At 35.5% G+C, this 22041-nt stretch overlaps 1 protein-coding gene across 1 annotated transcript; it reads right to left on the bottom strand.

Annotated features, from left to right (window-relative positions):
* Nucleotides 1–1507: 1507 nt before the first annotated feature.
* erlin2 (ER lipid raft associated 2) lies at nucleotides 1508–20333 on the bottom strand. The gene is made up of 12 exons (XM_056458087.1): nucleotides 20246–20333; nucleotides 17316–17420; nucleotides 17120–17201; nucleotides 16993–17039; nucleotides 15314–15375; nucleotides 14938–15063; nucleotides 12857–12930; nucleotides 12008–12066; nucleotides 9334–9425; nucleotides 9139–9228; nucleotides 4369–4448; nucleotides 1508–4282 (listed from the first exon to the last, which is right to left on the bottom strand). The coding sequence occupies exons 2-12, from the start codon at nucleotides 17417–17419 to the stop codon at nucleotides 4103–4105; spliced, it is 996 nt and encodes a 331-aa protein (XP_056314062.1). The 5' UTR covers nucleotide 17420; nucleotides 20246–20333; the 3' UTR covers nucleotides 1508–4102.
* Nucleotides 20334–22041: the final 1708 nt, after the last annotated feature.

Genomic DNA, 22041 nt, shown 5'->3' with positions numbered 1-22041 from the left:
CCAACTACTCGTTAATGCAAATTTCTAATCAGCCAATCACACAGCAGCAATTCAATGCATTTAGGCATGTAGACATGGTCATGGTAGAGGATCTGCTGCAGTTCAAACTGAGCATCAGAATGGGGAAGAAAGGAGATTTAAGTGACTTTGAATGGTTGTTGGTGCCATGGTTGTTGGTGCCAGTCAGGCTAGTCTGAGTATTTCAGAAACTGCTGATCTACTGGAATTTTCATGCACAACCATCTCTAGGGTTTACAGAGAACGGTCCAAAAAAAGAGAAAATATCCAGTGAACGGCAGTTCTGTGGGCACAAATGCCTCGTTGATGCCAGAGGTCAGAGGAGAAAGGCAAGACTGGTTCAAGCAGATAGAAAGGCAACAGTAACTCATTACAACCGAGATATGCAGAAGAGCATCTTTGAAAAGCATCGAACCTTGAGGTGGATGGGCTACAGCAGCAAAAGACCACACCGGGTGACACTCCTGTCAGCTAAGAACAGGAAAAGGCTAAAATTCACACAGGCTCATCAAAACTGGACAATGGAAGACTGGAAAAACGTTGCCTGGTCTGATGAGTCTTGAATTTCTGCTGCAACATTCAGATGGTAGGGTGAGAATTTGGTGTCAACAACATGAAAGCATGGATCCATCATGCCTTGTATTAGCGGTTCAGGCTGGTGGTGGTGCAATGGTGTGGTGGATATTTTCTTAGCAGACTTTGGGCCCATTAGTACCAATTGAGCATCATGTCAACCCCACAGAATATTGTTGCTGACCATGTCCATCTCTTTATGACCACAGTGTACCCCATGTTCCGATGACTACTTCCAGCAGGAACACACAGTGTCATAAAGCGCGAATCATCTCAGACTGGTTTGTTGAACATGACAATGAGTTCACTGTACTCAAAAGGCCTCCACAGTCACCAGATCTCATTCCAATAGAGCATCTTTGGGATGTGGTGGAACAGGAGATTAAAATCTGCAGCAACTGCTTGATGCTCTCATGTCAATATGGACCAAAATCACTGAGGAATCTTTCCAGTACCTTGTTGAATATATGCCACAAAGGATTAGGCAGTTCTGAAGGCAAAAAGGGGTCCAACCCGGTACTCATAAGGTGTACCTAATAAAGTAGCCAATGAGTATATAATTAAATAACAAATGCTTGAGAGTAAATATAGTTGAGATAAGACACATGAAACCTGAGCTGCCTTTTTCCTTGTTTGATGTTAAATGAAGAAAAGATTTTCCAACCACAGTATATTAAAATTTACTTCTCTTAAAATACACAAATATACTTGTACACATACTTACTTTCATTTGTATTTATTTAACTCAATGTTGTGCCGAGACGATTAATATAATTATCCTCCTCAAACATGGCTTTACATACAAGGATTAGTTGCTTACTAACAAGTGTGAATCCTAGTACGCATCTTTATCAAGCATGCATTAGAACACTTCAGCACTTCACCTGAATGTGTTATAAAAATTGAATACAAAGACTTAAGAAAAAAATCTTTACTGTATAAACAAGTCACCCACCCAACACACAGTCAATTTAAAGTACAGTTATGCACATCAAATAAAGACTCTTGTGATGGTGAACGTGACAACACACTGAAAGGAGACACTCGATGTTCAAGCGAAACCCAGGCATGAACAGTAAAGGTCTTTGGGAAGTTTTGTTGAGTCTTGAAGAAAGTATTACACAATCTGCTACAATGTTAAAAACAAATCAGTTCTTTGTCTGCACACCAGTGTGTTCAAATAAACAGAAACAGCCTCATTAAATTAAAGCCTGTCCAACTTTCAAAGACTGTAACATAAGAGACATCAATATATGTATTTAGACATGAGGTATGCTGCTCATTTTTTGGATTGTACATACATATAACGATGAAAACCTTTTTACATCCTTCAAGTGGCAGTCTTGCTCACATATGAATGTAAACTAACATAACTGACTTCTGATTACAAATGGAGGCAAGCTATTAATCCAGATATTTTTCTAGTATATGATACTGTACAAGATCTTTACACATAACAATTTTAAGCACTGGGAGAGGGGATATTGGTGGAAATGGAAAATTTCTCAGAACAAATTCCAAACATGACTTACCAAATAAAGTAAAAAAACTAAAATGCAGAATCATCTTTCCATGAATGAGAAGCAGCCCACAGACTGGTGATTTTTAATGGTCAAATGACTCGTTTCTGATGCAATCCACACCCAATTCCTCTGAAATATGAAAGTGACTGAAGAGCTGGAAAGGGTATGAGCTCCCAGTCCTGCTCTATCAGTGCTAAAAAAGGCACAAAATGCCTGCCGATTAAAGAGGACATCATTATATAGTGCACTGTGCATTGCTATGCATGGAAAGTTCTAGATCTTGCCAAGATGGAAAAGTTCAAAATAATAAAACTTCACTAAAGTTATTATTTATAATAATATGTTTTATATTTAATAAAAATTACTTGCTATTCTGTTTTCATGCGAGATTTCTGCTGGAGGTTTCACTTTTACCTCTTGGAAGATCTTGAGTTGCTCTGTGTAGTAAAATTTTAACTAATTAAGCTCCAACAATGGGGAACAAACAAGTACAGTCTGTGAAAATGCAAAACAAATGACAACTACATTTAAAAATAAATTGTGATTGGGTCCTTTATGAAAAAACAAAAACCATTTAAACATAACAAAAGAATCCCTGAGGAGTAAGAGCCTTTAGTTTGTCTATTAAAAGGATACTTCAAACAAAAAAAAGAAAATTTTATCACTATTTACTCACCCTTAAGTGGTTTCAAACTTTAGTTTAATTTTTTAATTTTTTTTTTTCCGCTGAGCACAAAAGAAAATACTTTTAATTCTGAATTCCAGAAAATTGAATACAAGCTGATGCTCTCCAGTACTAGAAAAAAGTACTATGGAAGTTGATGGGGACCAGCAATGGTTTTGTTACCAATGTTTCTTAAAATTAATTTTGTTCATCAGAAGAAAGGAAGGGTGAGTAAACAACAGACTTTTTGTTTTGTTGAACTATTCCTTTACATAAACCAATCCTTCAATGTAAAAAAAAAAGAGATATTTTATAATGCTGATTTATAGTAATTCATGCACAAATCTTGTGCATACATACCACTAGTTTCTAAGGTATAGTTAATCCAAAAAATGAAAATGTACTCAGCATTTACTAACCCTCAAGTGGTTCTAAACCTTTATGAGATTCTTTTTTCCACTGAACACAGAACGATTGTTGGCAACCAATAGCTATTGACTTCAATAGTAAGAAATGTAATACTACTGAAACCAATGGTTTCAGGATATTAAAAATCCTCCAAATATCCTCATACAGGGTTTCTGCAGGTTTAAGTCAAATTTAAGACTTTTAAAGACCCTTTTAAAAACATTATGAATGAAATTTCCACTAAGGATTTTTTCTAATTGCCTGGTTTCTTCTGTAAATAGTTTTTGTATTAATGGAAGATCATGTAAAGGGATGTGTTGCTTTAGTTTTCTTTCCCTGCTTAGGGAATGTATTAGGAAAATTTGCTGTAAACTTGTCTAACAGCTGTTGTGAAACTCTTTGCAATATAAGCATTTACATATAAGTTTTGAGATGGATAATTGGTGATTGGGTAGCTTTACATGGACATAGGAAAATTAAGATTATAATTTAAGACCTACAACAAAATATTTAACTGAATGTAAGACTTTTTAGGGCCTAAGATTTTGTTTTCGAAATGTAAGACATTTTAAGACGTCGCGAACACCCTGACATAAAAGGTCTGGAACAAGTTGAGGCTGAGTAAATGACAGAATTTTCATTTTTGGACAAAATATCCTTTTATTTCACATTCACATGGCCACATATGTTCTATTAATAAAAAACTGTTCAACCAAAAGAACCAGCTTTGTGATCAAGTCACTGGGGTGCAGATGCACATGTAGTGTTTCTGTCCCGCTGATACAGCATCATAATTCTTTACCAAAGTGGTTTCAGCTGCACTGACTGGCACAATGTAGTCTAATGACTGGCCATTAGTCTCTTTCATTACCTGTTAATTTATCCTCAGCGCTACAACTTTCTGCTCTGTCTCTTGTCATTCCAAGTCCAGCATCCCCTCTGAGAGGACGTCGATGGCTTTGGAAGCAGCTGAGGAGGAGCTTCCCGGTCCAGAGTCCATAAACATGTGAGGGATCTCACTTCCAAAGTAAATCTTGCTGTTAGCCGCTATTGCCTTAAATTTCATCAGCTGGAGATATTCAGGAGTCAGCTTGAGCTAAGAAAAGAGAAAGAGAAAAAGAGAAGATTGAAAGCATGTTCATTAAACACTGAACACAACATGGTTCAAGTTTAGGTGTTTACCTTATTGGCCTCAGCTGCTCTCTGCGCGGTGTAGAATTCTGCATCTGCTTTTGCTTTCTGCCTAGCCAGGTACGCACTGTCTATAAAATAAAAATCAAACAAAATCAGCAAATTAAAGCAAAATCAACACAACAGAAACTACAGCAGCATTTGGATTTGTATGTTGAAAGATTGTCAGTGCCATTTCTGTATATAAACCAATCCTGTAATGTAAAAATTAATCAAACAACACTGAAAAACGTTATCATAAATCATGCGCAAATCTTGTGCATACAATTCCACTAGGTTCTAAAGCTATAGTTCATTCAAAAGTGAAAATTTACTTAGCATTAGCAAGCAATGCACGGTCTATAAATTCAGCAAGACAAATGAAAAGACAAAAACATAACACAATAGATACCACAGCAACATTTAGATTTGTATGTTGAGAGTCGCCATCTATCATTCTGATGATATTTAATTTGGCTAATTTTCTACATTTTGATGTGAAGGGACAGTTCACCCAAAATGTACTACTATTTACTTGCCCTCAAGTGTTTTTTTCTTTTCTTAGAGGTGCAGTATGTAATTATGACACCCAGTGGTGGAACTATTGCACGTATGGTTGAAAACACAAAAGCGCCAACAGCGCAGATTGACAACACCAACAGGAGTGAGTCTGACTAGAGCCTGATTTGAAGCTGATTTAAGTCATGTTGTAACTAAAAGCAACAGCACACAACCGAAGGAATATTTTTTATATTAAAAGGAGTTTATGTCCTAACCAACACCTGAAATGTATATTTTAGAAATGGCTTCTATTTCTTGCAGCTGAACAACAGGATAAACTATAACGTGCTTTATTCAGTATTAAATGCTAATAATGTGAGTTTGAATGCCATTTTACATGACTTTTATTGCCATACTACTGAAAGCAGCAACAGATGGTTCACCTCAGATCTTGAAAATAAAATAAACCTTTTGATATTGAACTTTAGAACTATGACTCAATGCAAACCAACTTATATCAAAGAGCATGTACAATTAATCTAACTTTAGCACTGTTTTTCAGATAAACAAGCATGTTCACTTAGCATGTTTCTTAAATATCTGCAAACACATTATGGTATTTTTATGCTTTAGAAGAGTTAAAAACTTACATACAGCACCTTTAAACACAAAATATTATATTTTTAAGAAAGATGACAACGTGTAATCATTGACTTCCATAGTAGGAAAAACAAATACTATGGAAGTCAACGGTTGCAAATGTTCAAAACTTTTCAAAATACCTTATTTTGTGTTTAACAGAAAAAAGAAAGTCAAATGGGTTGAAACAAGTATTAGTAAACGATGACAGAATTTAATCCCTTTATGATTTATTCATTGCACAAGTGAAAAATTCCAAATAACAGTACAGTACTTAAATAAACAGAGTTGTATTCAGCTGGAAATGTGATCTGATGAAATGAGAACTGCTGCATTCACCATATGTCACAGTTATCGTATGAACAACTGTGAGGTTTTAATGCAGTCAGAATATTAGTGCCAAAAATGAATAATCAATATACAAACAAAACCACAAAACAAGCAACGTCCATAATTCACAAGTCTAATTAATAAATATAGAGGGCCAGATTTACTAAACAAGACAATTTTGTGCAAGCACATAAAAGTGCTGATGGGAGTAGAGTTTTGTGAGTGATCCATTAAAGTGCACAAATTAAACAACAAACGAAGTAGCTCATTTCCATAATGACCAACACAATCTACTAAGAGCAAAGCAAATTAATGTAGGGTGGCAAAAAAGCAAGCAAATAAGTGCAGTAAATCTACTACGAATAAATGTGTGAAATGGGTAAAGACATGCTTTTTATGGGGGTGTTAAAATGGCATAAATACCAGTACATAAGCTATAAAAAATCTTGTTAAATCGCATTGCATAATTTATCTAAGCACTGCCCTCAAATAAATTTTGCATCTGAAAGGTAAACTCCAACAAATGCATATGTAGGTGAGTCGCAAAAATATTGTCCACATGTTTTCATCATTGACTTTTAACACCATCTAAATGATCTATGGTGTAACACCAAAACATTGGCATGGCAAGCTGATTTTTTAAAAATCAGGATATAAGATAGTTCTTCAACTGAAAGTGCTACTTACTGCTTTCTAGGTAGTTCATTAATTTTCAGATTGTGCATTATTGAGACATTAACATCAGTCAATTACAGGAAATGGAGAGAAATATTACCAACAGTGCTTAAAAGAATAGGCCACCAAAAAACATCATACAGGCTATTATATGACATACTTTCAGACCATCCAAGAAGTAGATGACTTTTATCTTCAGTATGATTCATAAAATATGAATATGTCTAAGTACCATTACTTTAAAAGTCATTAAAAACACATGCAAAAACATTTATATCTGTAGCTCCTGGAATACAGTGTGGTCTTTGAAAATTGAAATGATCAATCTGTGAAAGAAACGGAACATCAGTTACTAAATTATTACCAATTACCAAAGCAACAGCATTTGGTATCCTTATTTGGTTAATTACATTATTTTGTTCACTATGTGTATTATGTGTGATGACTGGTCAATCAGTTTTTTGAACTAGAAGCACTTTACGATGTTGTAAATAACCGGTTCACTTTGCTCGTGTGGATTAAAGGTAACAATGTTGCAAAAATATTCAGTTCAAACCAGTTGTTTTGCTTGTTAAGACCTCAGTGTATTAACAGGAACCACAGGTATTACTCTTGTTTCGCCTGTGAGTTGTTTTTATGTTTTGAGTCCCAAAGGATTGCTAATCAATGACTTTAATTATATGAATAACCAAGGACCACATAATTTTCTGAAGAAAAAAAATTGCCTGCGGCTGTGTAAATAAACAGCATTTTTTATTATTGGGTAAACAATCTCTTTAACTACCCATTTCACTGCTAAATCCGCATCCATGAAGTCATAGTTGTCAGAAAAATCTTTCTAATTATGAGTCTTGGGCTTTTTACAAGCAGGAATCTCGTAATTCCGGCACAAATGCATGAACACATCTTAAACAGCTTTTATTAGGCAAATGATATGAATGATCCCAGTTGAGTGCGCATGGTTTTTCAAAGGTACTATTTGTTTAATGTAGGGAAAGTGACTGAGACAGACGTTCTTGCACTCCTGCCAGAGCTGTCACTCCGTTTACAGCCAGCCCTCAAAACCCAGTTGAGTATTACAAAACATATTCTGGCCAGTTTCAATATCCGCTGGACGAATCAGAACAGAGGATATCCAAGTATGACAGTATATACACAACAGACCTTTTCATTCTTAAGCCAACATGGCACAGATACGTCTAGACAAAAAAAAGTGATCTGCATTTTAAATTTGAAAGCAGATTTTGATTTGGCTTTGTTTGTTTTTTTTTTTAATCATCCAACACACTGTAGTAGATTTATCATTGAGTGTAACTGAGACCTCAAACATTATTTAAATGACCCATCATATCAGCTGTGCTAGCTATCATCCGTAAAGAGCTACTCGTATACAGTAGTTGTATATTGTATTGTAAGTATAAGAAGTTATGCAAAAACTTAAACATAAACTGCCTAAATATTTAAACCATTAAAATAGCTTCCTTGGCCCTTAAAACCACAATACACACTGTTATACTAAAAATGACAAACTATTACACAACAGTTAAATGCATGTTTAGAAGAAAGAGTCACAAGATTTTCGCTTGACGTTAGTTTAGAATTACTCATAGACTGTTCAAACCAATCTTCTAACCGATGTTAACATAAAAACCACAATACTTTGACTTTTAGTGAGTGTGATTCAGTTTGCTGGCTCAGAAAAGTCTATTTTCCCAGAATTGATGTAAGAAGGTAAAGAAACCTGATCCTGAATAAACTGCACAGTAGAAAACAGATGGGCAGACAGGCCAGAACAGACAGATCATTTCCACTAAATGGCTGTGTAGCTAATTCTATGCAAATAATAACACATCATTTGTATTCACATCACATGTTTTTGGAGAGCATGTTTTTTCTTTGTAGCTTTATTTTTTTTATTCTGTTTTACCTGATTTTTCACTTTAAGGAGACAGACTCCAAGACACTTTAAGCTTTAAAGCTAACAGAGCATTTGCTTGACATGAACTTAAACTTAACAGCATGATTTGCCAGTACTGCACAGAATCTATCCTTGTCAAATCATTTTCTGAAATGTTCAAGCGTGATGTTTTGAAACGGCACAAATGGAATACTGATTATTATCAACGTTGAGCACAAACAATTACTGCTTTATGTTTTTGTGGAAACTGATTTTTTCCCACTACATAAATACAAAGTTCAATTTATTAGTTCAGTGCATTTGAAACATATTTTGGTAACACTTTAGTTTAGGTCCCAATTCATGCTATTAGCTACTGGCTTATTACCCGTCTATTAGTAGTTATAAAGCACTTATTCTGCATCCCTAATCACACCCAAAACCTAAACCCAACTTTTACCTTACTAACTTTTAATAAACAGCGAATTAGTCATTTATTAAATTTGTAGTGTTAGTCAATGGTTTGTTAATCCCGTGAATTGTGACCTAAACTAAAGTGCTACCCATATTTTTAATAACATTATAAATGTATTTATTGTCACTTGATTATTTAATAATATTCTAAAGCATAAATAAAGACTGATATTTTAATAAGATGAAGGCCCACATGTCTATACGGTTAGTCTGATCTTGTTTTATTCTCCATGATTTCTTGGACCTCTGAACACACATTCACCTACCTTCAATTTCTGAGATCTTTTTCTCGGTTTCTTTTTCCATAACCTTTTGTCCAAATTTGATTTCAGCCACCTGAGCCACCTTCTCTGCCTCTGCACACATGATAAAACAGAATGACATTATTTTGACTTTGAAGTAATCGGAAACCAATTCACCATGCCACAAGGCTTTATACTAAGAAAAAAATCTTTGCTCACCAATGACAGCCTTTTTCCTCTCGGTCTCTGCCTCTTTCTCCACCACCTTCTGAGTCTGAGCTGCAATCAGTAACTTTGTTCTCTCACTCTCCCTGAGAAACACATGTACACACACACAAAATATTAAATAAAGGAGAGAAAGAAATTAAGTTGAGTTGAGCAGGATCACGTCAGATAAAGTCAGACCTGCAAAATATACTGTTGCACATTTATCAGATATATAGAGCTAGAGGGTAAAATTTTAAATAAAAAATATTATCAAATAAAATCAAATTTGATGTTTAACTTTAGAAAAAAAAGTTAAAAACAGCAAGCAGACCGTTCAACCAGTCGTTTAATGATCAAGTAAAAAAAAAAAAAAACACCATGCTTTTTTCTGTCCTTTGTTTCGTTTCCTGCCTTAGATTTCACATTATCTGTATCACCTTTTTGTGCATTTACGTTCCTGTTTCCTCTAGTTCATTGTCTGGGGTCTATTCCAGAAAGGAAGTTTAACTTACTTTCACATTAATCCTAAATTCTGGGTTGGTTAACCTTAAACCTGCATACAGGTTAAGTTCAGTTAAATTGGGTTACATTAACCTTCAACACAAAACACATTCCCAACGGCATGCCAAAACCATGAGTTACCATTGAAACAGACACCAAAAAGCAGCATGCAATGCCTCTTCTGTCTTTTTATTTTGTTTAATGGTTAGTGGAATTCTTTGTAAGTTTCTCCCCCTATTGGTTGTCATGCATTATTTCGTAATCTTGATGTTAAGATATATATTTTTACTGTGAACAAAAAGTATAGGTTAAATATATATTAAATAGTTAAATGTATATTGGTTATCATAAAAAAAGCTTAACTGATCAATTAAAGTACAAACAAATCTTATTTTATAATAGTGTTTTATTGAAAATGTAATAAATACATTAAGGAACACACATATAAAGCTTAGAGGTGAACTAAACCTGAAACATAACCTGCTCTGGAGCTTTATATGTGTTTTCTTAATCTAATTATTCAGGGAAACTTATTTACAGCACATGTTACTTTGACAACTCACATACCCTGAAAGTTACCTCAGTTTTTGGAACTAAAAGTGGATCTCTTACAAATCCTTAAACATAACCTGCTCTGCCATATAACCTGTTTTCTGGAATACCCCCCTAGTCTTGCTAATGCTTGGATGTACATTTGTTTGTGTTTCTCCTGTCACCTGCAGATTTACCTGTTGGATTATTATGTTTGTTCATATTAAAAGAGTAACTCTCTAGTCTATGTCTGCCTGCTTTACAAATAGTATCTGCGAGATACAGAAGGCCTGACCATTACCGAGCACCAGACCTAAAAATAGTTCCGATACTCCGGTGTGCTTAGTTTCATGTTTTTCTTTCATGGATCACTGCCTGGAGCAGAAGAACAGCTCTCACTAGGAGCATTTGGAGGAGATTCTCTGTTCACATATTTGACCATGTTCCCAGAGAGCTGCTTGTGCACATCCCAAACTGGACTTGACACCTCCACATAAGCACGCTTGTCTAGGAGGGTCTTCAGGAGATATATATCATGATCTCGTGATGAACTACAGTATATGTTTACAGTATATGCAATTTTCTATGATGTTCAAAGTTATTTTCAAATTGTTTCTATTATATTTTTCAGTCTTATACTAAAACTTCCTGTGAAATAATTAAAACTGAAAAATGTTAAATAATTAAAATAACAAATTGTATGTGTGATGTTCTGAGGATATTAAAACCCTGTTCACACCTGGTATTAAGACGCATTTTCGTCAATCCAATGATCACAAGTGTACAAAAGAAACATTGCTGTTCACACCTGGCTTTAAAATGTACCTCATTTGTCCACTTTCATGTACTTCTCTGACGAGGGTGGGTCTGTGGGCGGGTGTTGGATTTCTCTTATCTTTACTACTGCAAAGCTAGCTATAATTTACAAAAAGGTTCAATCTTATTAAAAGTACCAGAACATTTAAAAATGCTTTATAAATAGGTTACTTTATGTATTAATAATGAAATTATAGATAATTCATTTATTTTATTTCTGATCAACTCCTATTAGACATAGACACTTTGTTTTGTTTTACAGTTATATACAGTTACCCACAGACATAATATAAATATACATATATGTATATAGACCAATCACCCATTCCATTATTTCTGATCAACTCCTTCCTAGACAATTTTACAGTTTTAATATGCATATATGCTGTTTGTTGAACAAATATTGTTAAACCAATATTTTTGAACATCCAAAGTAAATTAGGTATAGTATAAAGGGCATTAAAGGATGCAAAGGATAAGTATTATAATACGTGTTATTCATTCACAAGAAGATGCCATATAGTCAAAAAATAGCAGTGTGACAGACAAGCAGATACACATGAATATGGATGTAAGTATATTGATTTGAACATGTTCAATGACAGTCAAGGTGATTCAAAGATCCCGGATGAGCATGCATTGTTAGCAGTTATCATCTCAGAATAACATACCTTAGTATTTTGCAAGTGACCAAACAGAATTGAGTCTACCAGACAGCCTCATTGTCACTATATTCATTTACTGTCTAGTTCATTCTGGGTCCTATTGTAATGCATTTAGATCATACGTAGTAATTGCATAATTGCATGCAACATGTAAAAAGTTCTCATGAACTCACATTAGCTCATAGTTCCTGCGAATGCTTTCTGGAATGTTTGGTTTAGTCACACGAACCGCCTGCTTGCAGGGAGAGGAAGAGAGAAGAGATAAAAGAGGGGAAAAACTTAAAGCACAGCACTTTTATCAATAAACAAAATCTAACTAGATGTTTGACTTAAAAAATTAAAACAGTCTTCTCAAAATAAGACCTTGTTACGCAACAATTTGTTTTGTTTTTACTGGAAGGTCTATGAGAAGGAGAGTCATGAACACACAAAACCATGCGAGCACGGATATGGGGGAGAGAAGAGCAAATATGGCCAAATACTCCTCATGTGTCTCACGGCTCATAATACAATGAGAGTAAATGATTGATTTCTCACAAAATTTTCATTAAAAAAAAAATATGACTACAAGGAAGTGTCCATCCAGTAATTATAATAATAATTGTGAAGTTTTAATAAGCAGAAGACTTGCATACTGCCTGATGGGAAACAATAACTGCGGAAATCTACTGCCCACGCAGATGATTATGAGAAAGGCTCTTTTCAATGGTCTTTTTTTTTTTTTTTTGAGTCTGTGAAAACTTAGTTCAGTACCAATGGGATTTGATGAAGAAAATCAGAATCCTGCCAAATCAAAGCTAAAGAAAGAACGACAAAAACATGCACAGAGATGTTTTGCAGCATCTTATCTTACTTCTACATAAATGTGATAAGTCAAGATAAGTCTGCAATGCTTTGGTAATGGATAACGAATGACTGTGGTAATCCTTCCTGAATTTAAATAAACTGTTAAAGGTAATACTAACACATATGAAGTACATTTGACAAGGGTAGAACTGAATGATGTCTATGCTGAATCCCACCTGAATGATGAGTCCAGGAGCCATGCTGGTCAGATCTTCTTGCAGCGTCAGCTTAAGATTCTCATCTATTTGATCTAAGGTGGGGGAAATAAACAACAGAGAGCTTCATGTATGACAAGTATAAGCAAACTTTATACTCATAGTATCCTCTTTACAAACACAAAAATATGTAATAAATAAAAAGAAATTAATAAGCTTAACATGTCGGTCACCTCCACACCACTAGAGGGCTGCAACACCAAGACTACTAACTAGCTTCACAACATTTCAAGTGTTTTTTTGAGGGAAAGAAATCTAACGCTCTTACAATTTCAGACATCAAATGTCTCAAAATACCTTCTATTATGAAGTACCAATCTCACACCTTCCATCATACAGAGCAAGATAAGAGTAGCTCATTTAGCAAAATTCAGTATTTATCTACAGCAGGCTGCTTGAAAGAGTGCTACTGCAGATTTTATTTTACTTTTTTTAATTTTTAAATACACTGGTCTAATTTGTAATGTGAATTTCGTACTTTGGAATAAATAATTAGTTTTATATTTTCCATGATTTAATAAAAATCATTTCATGTACAGTAGATCCAGCTGTCCAATGTTGGCCATGTGCACACTGTAAAGTTTCAGGAAATACACATTTAAATACGGGTGTGAATTGCTTAAATTATCATTCCAGTTGTGTATGGAACACTAGTACACAGTTGTGTATGGATGATTGACATTATTAACCACAGAAACATTCTGCCATCCTGCAAAGAGGCTGCTACTAGGTACTAACTTTGCAGGATGGCAAAACTATGAAAAAGTAATTAAATTATATATATTTCAATTATAAATGGAACATGTCATTAGTAGGCCCACACGGAATCTGCGCGCGCAGAATTCCACCGATTATTTTTAGACCATCATTAATTCTGTTTTTTTACTTGAGTAAATGTGTGTAAATCTATATTTTATCTTTTTGTTTTTTATTAATTACTGTAATAATTATTGACTAATATAAAAATGTTCATCTGATTTATGTACAATGCAGTTTGTACAGTAATATTTTCTGTCTTTTAATAGAGATATTATATGAGAGACTAGCTTTGTTTACCAAATAAAGTGAATCTAATTGGATTTGCATTTTAACCATTAAATAAAAGTTTAAAAGATATTACTTTTTATTTCACATATTAGGGTTTTAGTTATGATACTCCCAAAATAATTCCACAGAAATCCGCAGATTTTTACCAAAATTCTCAGCAGAAATAGCAAAAAACGTCCGCAGATTCCGTCTGGCCCAAGTCATTAGTAAATGTTTGCCTTACGGAGATCATCTTCCACTTGTTTAACTGTTCACAGTGACAGGAATTTTGAAAAGGGATGGCAAATTTTTACATGCCATCATATAGACCTTTTTCTTCATTGCTGCATGGAGGGCACCATAGTGACCAGTGCCTTCTGGTAGGATACTTAGAACTTCCGTTAAGAATTGTCATCAGCCAGAGCAGCGTTTCTCAACTGGGTGTCAATACTGCTTTAAGTGGCTTACGGAGTGTTTTTGTGATTCAAAACTTTAATTTTGAAAGATGTGTGTTAAAGCCATCATGCTTCTGTTAGATGTGGTTCAAGTGTGAGAGAAAAACATTCTCCTAATTCAATGTCTGCGGTCAGATAAGATGTTGAAATATAGCGTCAGTGTTCCAGACTTGTCAGCTGTTATGCTGTACTCTGCAACTCTTCAATACACAGACACACACACACACACAAAATACATAAAAACATAATGAGTGATTAAGCGTTCGAAGAAAAAAGCCTATATATGAATAATCCTGCAACATATCAACCCAGAAAAGTGTACAAAAGCCCCCTGATCGAGAACAACTGTTCCAATTTATAAATCGTCAAAGTAAATTAAACTGAGATGCACAGAAAAAAATAATATGACAACTCGACAACTCTATGGGAGTAGGTTGTTCTCCGCCACAAAGAAGAGAGATTAAGCTATTGGTTTAAAAGCAGCAAAGTAAACATTTAGCTATCAAACCAGGAAACATGAGATCAACCTCTGCTTGGCTTATCAGTACATTAAACACTTACCAAACAAACCAATGTAGACGTCCTGAAGTGTGTGAACACTACAGAACTGATTCAGCTCATGGTGAACCTTATTGAAAATCAGGGCTTTGTCATAGTCTGCTGTGAAGTTTCTCACGATGCCATAAACTGTAGCAGAGCAGACAATAGGGTTAAGAGAGAGATGAATAGGGCGCATAAAATAAATGACAGCTACAGTCGGTGCTTAAATTCACAGAAAGTAGAATAAAATATTTATGAGTCAAGTAGGCTGTGCCAAATAGGCTCTTAGAGGGCTGTGCCATGTTAAAGAGTCCAGGAAAATGTTCCCAGTTGTCCACCCCTAATGACAGCCTCTTTCGTAGGTTCGACATTATAAATGACAAATAGATCATTTTACCTGCTGAGGGAACAAGGTAGTTCACCACCTCAATGCGATCAAAGTAGATCATTACACCTCCACTGCAAAGCAAAAAAATAAATAAACCACCATTTATGAATGAGTGTGAAAATCTATCCCACAAGGCACAAGTGGTAATGGATATCTTATGCAGACTTTCTCCTTCACAATAAAAATGCTTTTTATATTTAAAATAGTCAACCATGGTTAATTCTAAAACCTACTGTAGTAAAAGTGAAGAATGTAGCACTGTGGTCCTGTGAGAAATAACATTTCATTACACTATACAGAATGTCCTCACAAATAGAAGAATGTTAGCGAAGCTCAAGTTGACTAAAGAGAATCCTGGATTATCTTTCTCCATGTTTTAAACCACTAATAATTAACTGGGGTTAAAAAGTAATCCTGAGTATGTATGCATTTGCTTTCACACTGTATATTACTGAACCCCTGGTTATTTGCAGCTTCAGTAAGTGTCATAGATTAAATGATCACATGATGCAGCATGTTTACAAGGTTTTAAAGCCTCATTCTTTTGACTTTGTACTTTTAAATGTATTTATTTTTTTAATATGTTTTGAACACCAAACTAGTATATAAAAATATTTCTGAATGATTATATGGAAATGGAAACTGGTGGTTCAGCTTTGCAATCTCAGGAATAAATCACTTTAAACGTGTTTATTTCATTTTTTTTTTTTATCAAAATATATTTTTTATTTTTTGCATAATTTACAGAATCATTTCAATTTACATGTAAACATTATTTTCTAACCACTCTCCACCCCAGTCGCACCCTCACAAGACAGAACACTTAAATGGACATAATTGTGAGACACTGACCTGATGTGTAAAATAAGAGGAAATAACCAAGCCAATAAACAATGATGCTAAATGCAAGATTTCAAGCAAAGAAGAGTCCCATCAGCATATGTTTTTTATGCAGGGGATGCTATTCCAGCTGCAACCCAGCATTGGGAAAACAATAACACTCTTGCAATTACACCCACACATACACTACAGCCAATGTAGTTTATTCAACTCACCTATACCTTATGTCTTTGGACTAAGGGGGAAGAACATGCAAACTCCACAGAGAAATGCCAACTGACCCAGCCTGAGCTCGAACCAGTAGCCTTCTTGCTGTGAGGTGACAGTGGTAAGAACTGAGCCACCATGTCACCATCAAAAATGCATTTCAAATCTTTTTCCCATTTAAGTTTTGATTACAGAAACAGTCATCTGAATATAGTCAGACAGGAATTTATGACTTTGGCTGATTTAATATTTATAGAATAGTAGTGAGATGGCAGGAAATGATATAGAAAGATTAAAAACAGAATGACAGTAATGACAATACTGCAGATGAATTATGTCTGCTCAATAAATTATGCTCAACCAATCAGTGTCAGTCATCAGGTTTGTCTTTGACTGCTGTGCATCCAAAACAACTGTGCTTTAATCAACACAGTGAATCTTCTCTTTAGATGTTGTGAACTTTAAACTTTAAAACTCAGAGAGCTGCAGATCGATGTTCACTATAACAGAGGAAAACCAAACTCCTACACTAATGCTGGCATTCTAGCTCTCACTCTTTCGATGCATGCAAATAAATGAAACAAAGTCTATCGTGACTGCACAGTATTTAGCATATGCAATAAAAGAAGAATTAGCCTCACCCAGTGCCGCATGGAACATTCTTCACTTCATCTGTTTGTAGGGTTGTCTTTATAAAAAAAAGAGAGAGAAAGCAATAAGAGAAGAATATATGAATAAGTTCAACTACATTTAAAAACAATCTTTTACCTGTACAGACTTAAATGTAGTAATGAACGGCAGCATCAGATGAAATCCAGGGCCACTAGTGGCAGTCAGAAGAGCTCCACCTCTAAAAACAATAGCACCACATATGGTTACACCAGCATTAAAGCAGAGCATGGAGGGATCTGCAGCATGTGCTTTGTTTTAGGAGCAGATGCTTGGGAAACCTTGAGCCACTGACCTGTAGTAAACACCCACATGTCCTTCCTCAATCTTATGTAGTGCAGAAAAGACTGCAGCTCCTCCAATAGCAAGGATCACGGAGGCAACTGCTCCCAGTGTCATTCTGAACAAAAGAGAAATATGTTAATCAGTGTAAACTAAGTGTATCCCTGGCCACTTTATTAGGTAAATTGCTTGAAGCCCTATCGGTTTTTCATAGCACAGATTTAACAAGTTGATTCAGCACAGATTTTTATCTTATTATGTGAATTTTTATATATTATGTGAACCTCCTATTCCAGCACATTAGATATGTGCACTATTGGATTGAGATCTGGTTACACTGGAGGCCATTTGAGTACAGTGAACTCACTGTCATTGAAGAAACCAGTTTAAGATGATTTGGCCTTTGTGATTAGCATGTTATCCTGATGAAAATAGCCATCACAAAAATAGGTATACTGTGGTTATAAATAGATGTGTTGATGTAACGCTGTGCACCAGGGCTTCGAAGCATATATATAAAAAAAGATACATCTAGCAGTGAAGCAGTGTATCGGAGCTTGATTCATTTTGCCATAATCATGTAATCAGTGACGTCCGAAGCTTCATTTTTGCCTATACTCAAGTGACTGCTTTGAATTTTGGTTCAAAGGTTTAAACACCCTCGTGGGTTAGTAAGATGTATAGCGAGAGATTAGGCGTCTATTACATACATTTCTCCTGTTTGAAAGCACTGCACCGGTCCCGCACACCAGTAATTCAGCTAAAATACAATAGTAACTTATAGTAAAAAGCTTTTGAACCATACTGAAGTGTTTCAGTGTATTATTTACAACTATTTTCCACTGCATATTGTAGTATAGTGTGTAACGGACGCCAGCTAGTGAGTGCATCCCAAAAGCCTCACTCCCATAGACTCATCGTTAGAGCATTCGCCTCCTATGCAGAAATCGCCGGTTCGATCCCCGCAAGGAACGAGTGTGTGAGTGTAAGACCAACTGGATAAACGTAAATACTTTCGAATACCTTGGATTTTACAACAGTCATTGGTGGTGTAATGGAACATACCTTATATGTAAATAAGTAATTGAGTAATTGGTTTATATTGCTATTGTTGTACTACATGAATGAGTTGATCAGTTGTGAACATTTGACATTTTTGCAACACAGAGCTTTCCCACACTTTAACCAGCAGAGGTCCTTATCGAGCTCTGATTTGGAAAGCTTCAAGTAACAAACCTTTTTCCGATACAATTGAGTCGAATGGTTCACTGATTCAGAAAGCTTCATTTCACCATCAGGAAATAGATAGGCAAGTATAAATTCAAGTATAAATGGGGAGACCTTGATTAGCTTGTTTAGATGTAATTGATTAGGATTGGAGCTAAAATCTGCAGGGCACTGACTCTCCAGGACCGAGAATGTTGACCTCTAGCTTAAACACACAGCCTACCTGAGCATTGTTGCCAACAAGGTTCTTTTATTTCAAAGGTCTCAAACTCGATTCCTGTAGGGCCGCAGCTCTGCACAGTTTAGCTCCAACCACCTCCAACTCACACCTGCTTAATAGTCTATAGTAGTCTTGAAAACTTTGATTAGTTGAATCATTGTGTTTGATTAGGATTGAAGCAAAACAATCCTAAATAACTCTTGAACAATACTAAACCTAAACACCTCTTTTGGACAATATTCACCTTTAATACCTCTCTTGCACAATATCCTGCACAACATTGTTCAGTCTCACGTAAAAGTACTTGTATAGCTTGTCTTATGTGTAAAGTTAAGTACATTATATGTTAGTTATGCATAGCTCTTATGTTCAGTGTTATGTTTGTATTAATCATTCATGTAGCACCGTTGTCCTGCGAGGTACAACATTTCGTTCCTCTGTATGTCAACACGTGTAGTGAAATGATGACAATAGAGCTTGACTTGATGTTAAGATATTTGCATGTGCATTTGCATTAACAAGCAGTTGAACTTTGACAGTTTTGAACTGTAACCTTTTTGTCACCTAATTGTTTTGATGGCAATGCGATTGGTCACGAAATATTTGCATGTGCATTGCAGTGGAACCAAATAATGAGTCTACATCCCTATGTTCAACAGTAAAAGACAATTAGCATAATTTACCTCTTACATCCTCAAGGGTAAGGTTTTTATTAGTTAGTTATTGTTAGACAATAGATAATTACGTTGTCAGAACATCTAAATAATAATTAAATAATCTTGTTGCAAAAAAGAAGGGGGAAATGCCTATTGCACACTGATTTAAGAAGCAAAGTCAGCTGGTCTTTGCACGTTTTCAAGCCTATTCATCCTCAATTGTGCATAAACGAAATACAACTCTTATTTTTGGATTTCATACAGCTAAACAGCACGGTGTGAAAAGCAGTGAAAAGTGCAGTTGTCGGAGAGTTCATGGCAGATTTAGGGAGCATGTGGAACACTGACATTGCAGTGACTTTGTTGTTGTTAAGAGGATTGAGAAGACCAAGCACGAAGACCTGCAGGCTACCGTTTGCTTTACTGACTGTAAATTATTTGAAAATATAACACACTCAGTTTAGTTAGCCAGCACTAGAGGGTGCAAAGCTTGAACTATATGGTTTTAGAGCCCGAAATAGCATCGATGAACTTTGAATTAAGCTAACGTTAACGTACAGTTGTTTGTTAATGACTTGAGTGTCCGGAAGTTACCGCTGGCAGTGGGGTTTATATTAGTGTAACACAAACTAATCCTTACAGTTCTGTATCATTTTGTTAGCATTATAAGAAAATGACAAACCTCCTGTCCACACGCTGAAATCTAAACCAACAGAAAACATGACTAGCTAGCTTTCAATAATGTGTACACAAACACAATACGTGAGGCATTCTGTCAATTTGAGGTTACAAACCGGAAAAAAGACTTTGTGGATGAAAGCGAACTAAAAGAGATGTTACCTAGGTACGTATTGAAACTCCTTTCCGATAGCCGGTAGAGACACCTGCGATCAATGAGGAGAAAAAACCCAGCGACGCTATTTTGCGTCTGACGTCATTGCAGTTTAAGTCACTTTTCCGTTGATGTTCGAGTATCACACCGCTAGATGGAGACAAACAGCCCATACAGGAGTGAAGTGGCGAAGATGGATTCATTTTCATTTTTATCATTGGTTAACTACATTTAAAACGTGAAAAATACAACTAAATTCAATTCAATTCATGTTTTTTGTATAGCCCCTACTGAAAAAAAACAGCCTAAACCAGCCTAAGCTGGTTGGCTGGTTTTAGCTGGTCAACCAGACGGGTTTTAGAGGGGTTTTGGCCACTTCCAGGCTGGTTTCCAGTCATTTCCAGTCATTTCCAGCCTGGTCTCAGCTGGTCAGGCTGGAAGATGACCTGCTAAAACCAACTTGACCAGCCTAGCCAGGCTGGGAACCCAGCTAAAACCAGCTGTCCAGCTTAAACCAGGCTGGTCAAGCGGGTTTTAGCTGGTCTTTTTTCAGCCTGACCAGCTAAGACCAGGCTGGAAATGACTGGAAATCAGCCTGGAAGTGGCCAAAACCCCTCTAAAACCAGGCTGGTCAACCAGCTAAAACCAGCCAACCAGTTTAGGCTGGTTTAAGCTGGATTTTTCAGTAGGGGCGCTTTTACAATCAATGTAGATTGTGTCAAAGCAGCTTCACATAGAAGATTATAGAGAATGAACAGTGTAGTTAAGTTTTCAGAGTTTAAGTTCAGTTCAGATCAGTTCAGCTCAGTATGTTTTTACTTAAAAAATCATTTACTAATCTTACTTATTTGCTGCAACGTTATGACATTCTGCAAAGGCTCTTTCTTAGCAAGCAACTTTGCATTGAAAAGACGTCTAGTAGCCATCTAAACAGTCCAGACTAAAGCAAGGCAGAATGTGGGCTAAACTAAGGATTTATTGAACGATACCTAAATGTCATTGCTGGTAAATGGTCTACTGTAGGCAAAAAAAAAAAAAAAAGGCTGAATACACCCTGTCAAAATTTAATAAACGTCTAACTATAGCCTCGAATAGAATAGTCATCAAATAAACAGCTAATGAACACATCAATCTAATCTAAACAGAATCCATTTTATTCAAATGTAACACCATTCAAACAAGTTAAATGTAAGTTTTCATTAAGAAAATGAAATATTTTAAGCAATTAGACACTTAAGACGATGCAGTACAAAATTGAAATCTAATGAACAAAAGTAAAATACAATTTAAGATGAAAATGATTAAAGCAATACAAACAATGTAAGATAATGCAAACACTAAATATAAAGCCTACTGTAAAAAAAAAAAAAACATTATCTCAATTTTAAATATTAAATAAAGGCAAAAACTGTTTTTATGCATGCCAATTCTGAAATTTGGGCTTGTTCTTTTTTAGTCAAAAGCAGGGGTATCCAAACTCGGTCCTGGAGGGCCGGTGTCCTGCAGATTTTAGCTCTAACTTGCCTCAACACACCTGCATGGATGTTTCTAGAAAGCCCGGTAAGAGCTTGATTAGCTAGCCCAGGTGTGTCTGATTGAGGTTGGAACTAAACTTTGCAGGCAACCGGCCCTCCAGGACCGAGTGTGGACACCCCTGGTCTAAAGGAACTTTTCCCCTTCTTAGTATTTTTTAATCCCAAAATATTTTATAATACTTTTTTAATAGTATTTTTTACTTACAGTTTTATTTATTTCTGGCTTTACTCTAAACTAAAGGTTTTTACTGAGGCGTATGTAAAACATA

This window comes from Danio aesculapii, chromosome 5 (genome assembly GCF_903798145.1).
Source record: "Danio aesculapii chromosome 5, fDanAes4.1, whole genome shotgun sequence".
Taxonomy (NCBI): Eukaryota; Metazoa; Chordata; class Actinopteri; order Cypriniformes; family Danionidae; genus Danio; species Danio aesculapii.
Note: the sequence above shows the minus strand (reverse complement) of the source record. Positions and strands in the feature narration are given on the sequence as shown.

Excerpts from the sequence above, each read along its gene's own strand:
- erlin2 (XM_056458087.1), bottom strand. The coding sequence starts at position 17,419 with ATGACACTGGGAGCAGTTGCCTCCGTGATCCTTGCTATTGGAGGAGCT. Across the intron at positions 15,376-16,992 it reads AATGTTCCATGCGGCACTGG|TGGAGGTGTAATGATCTACT; the intron begins GTGAGGCTAATT and ends TTTGCTTTGCAG. Across the intron at positions 9,426-12,007 it reads CGCAGGAACTATGAGCTAAT|GGAGAGTGAGAGAACAAAGT; the intron begins GTGAGTTCATGA and ends TGTGTTTCTCAG.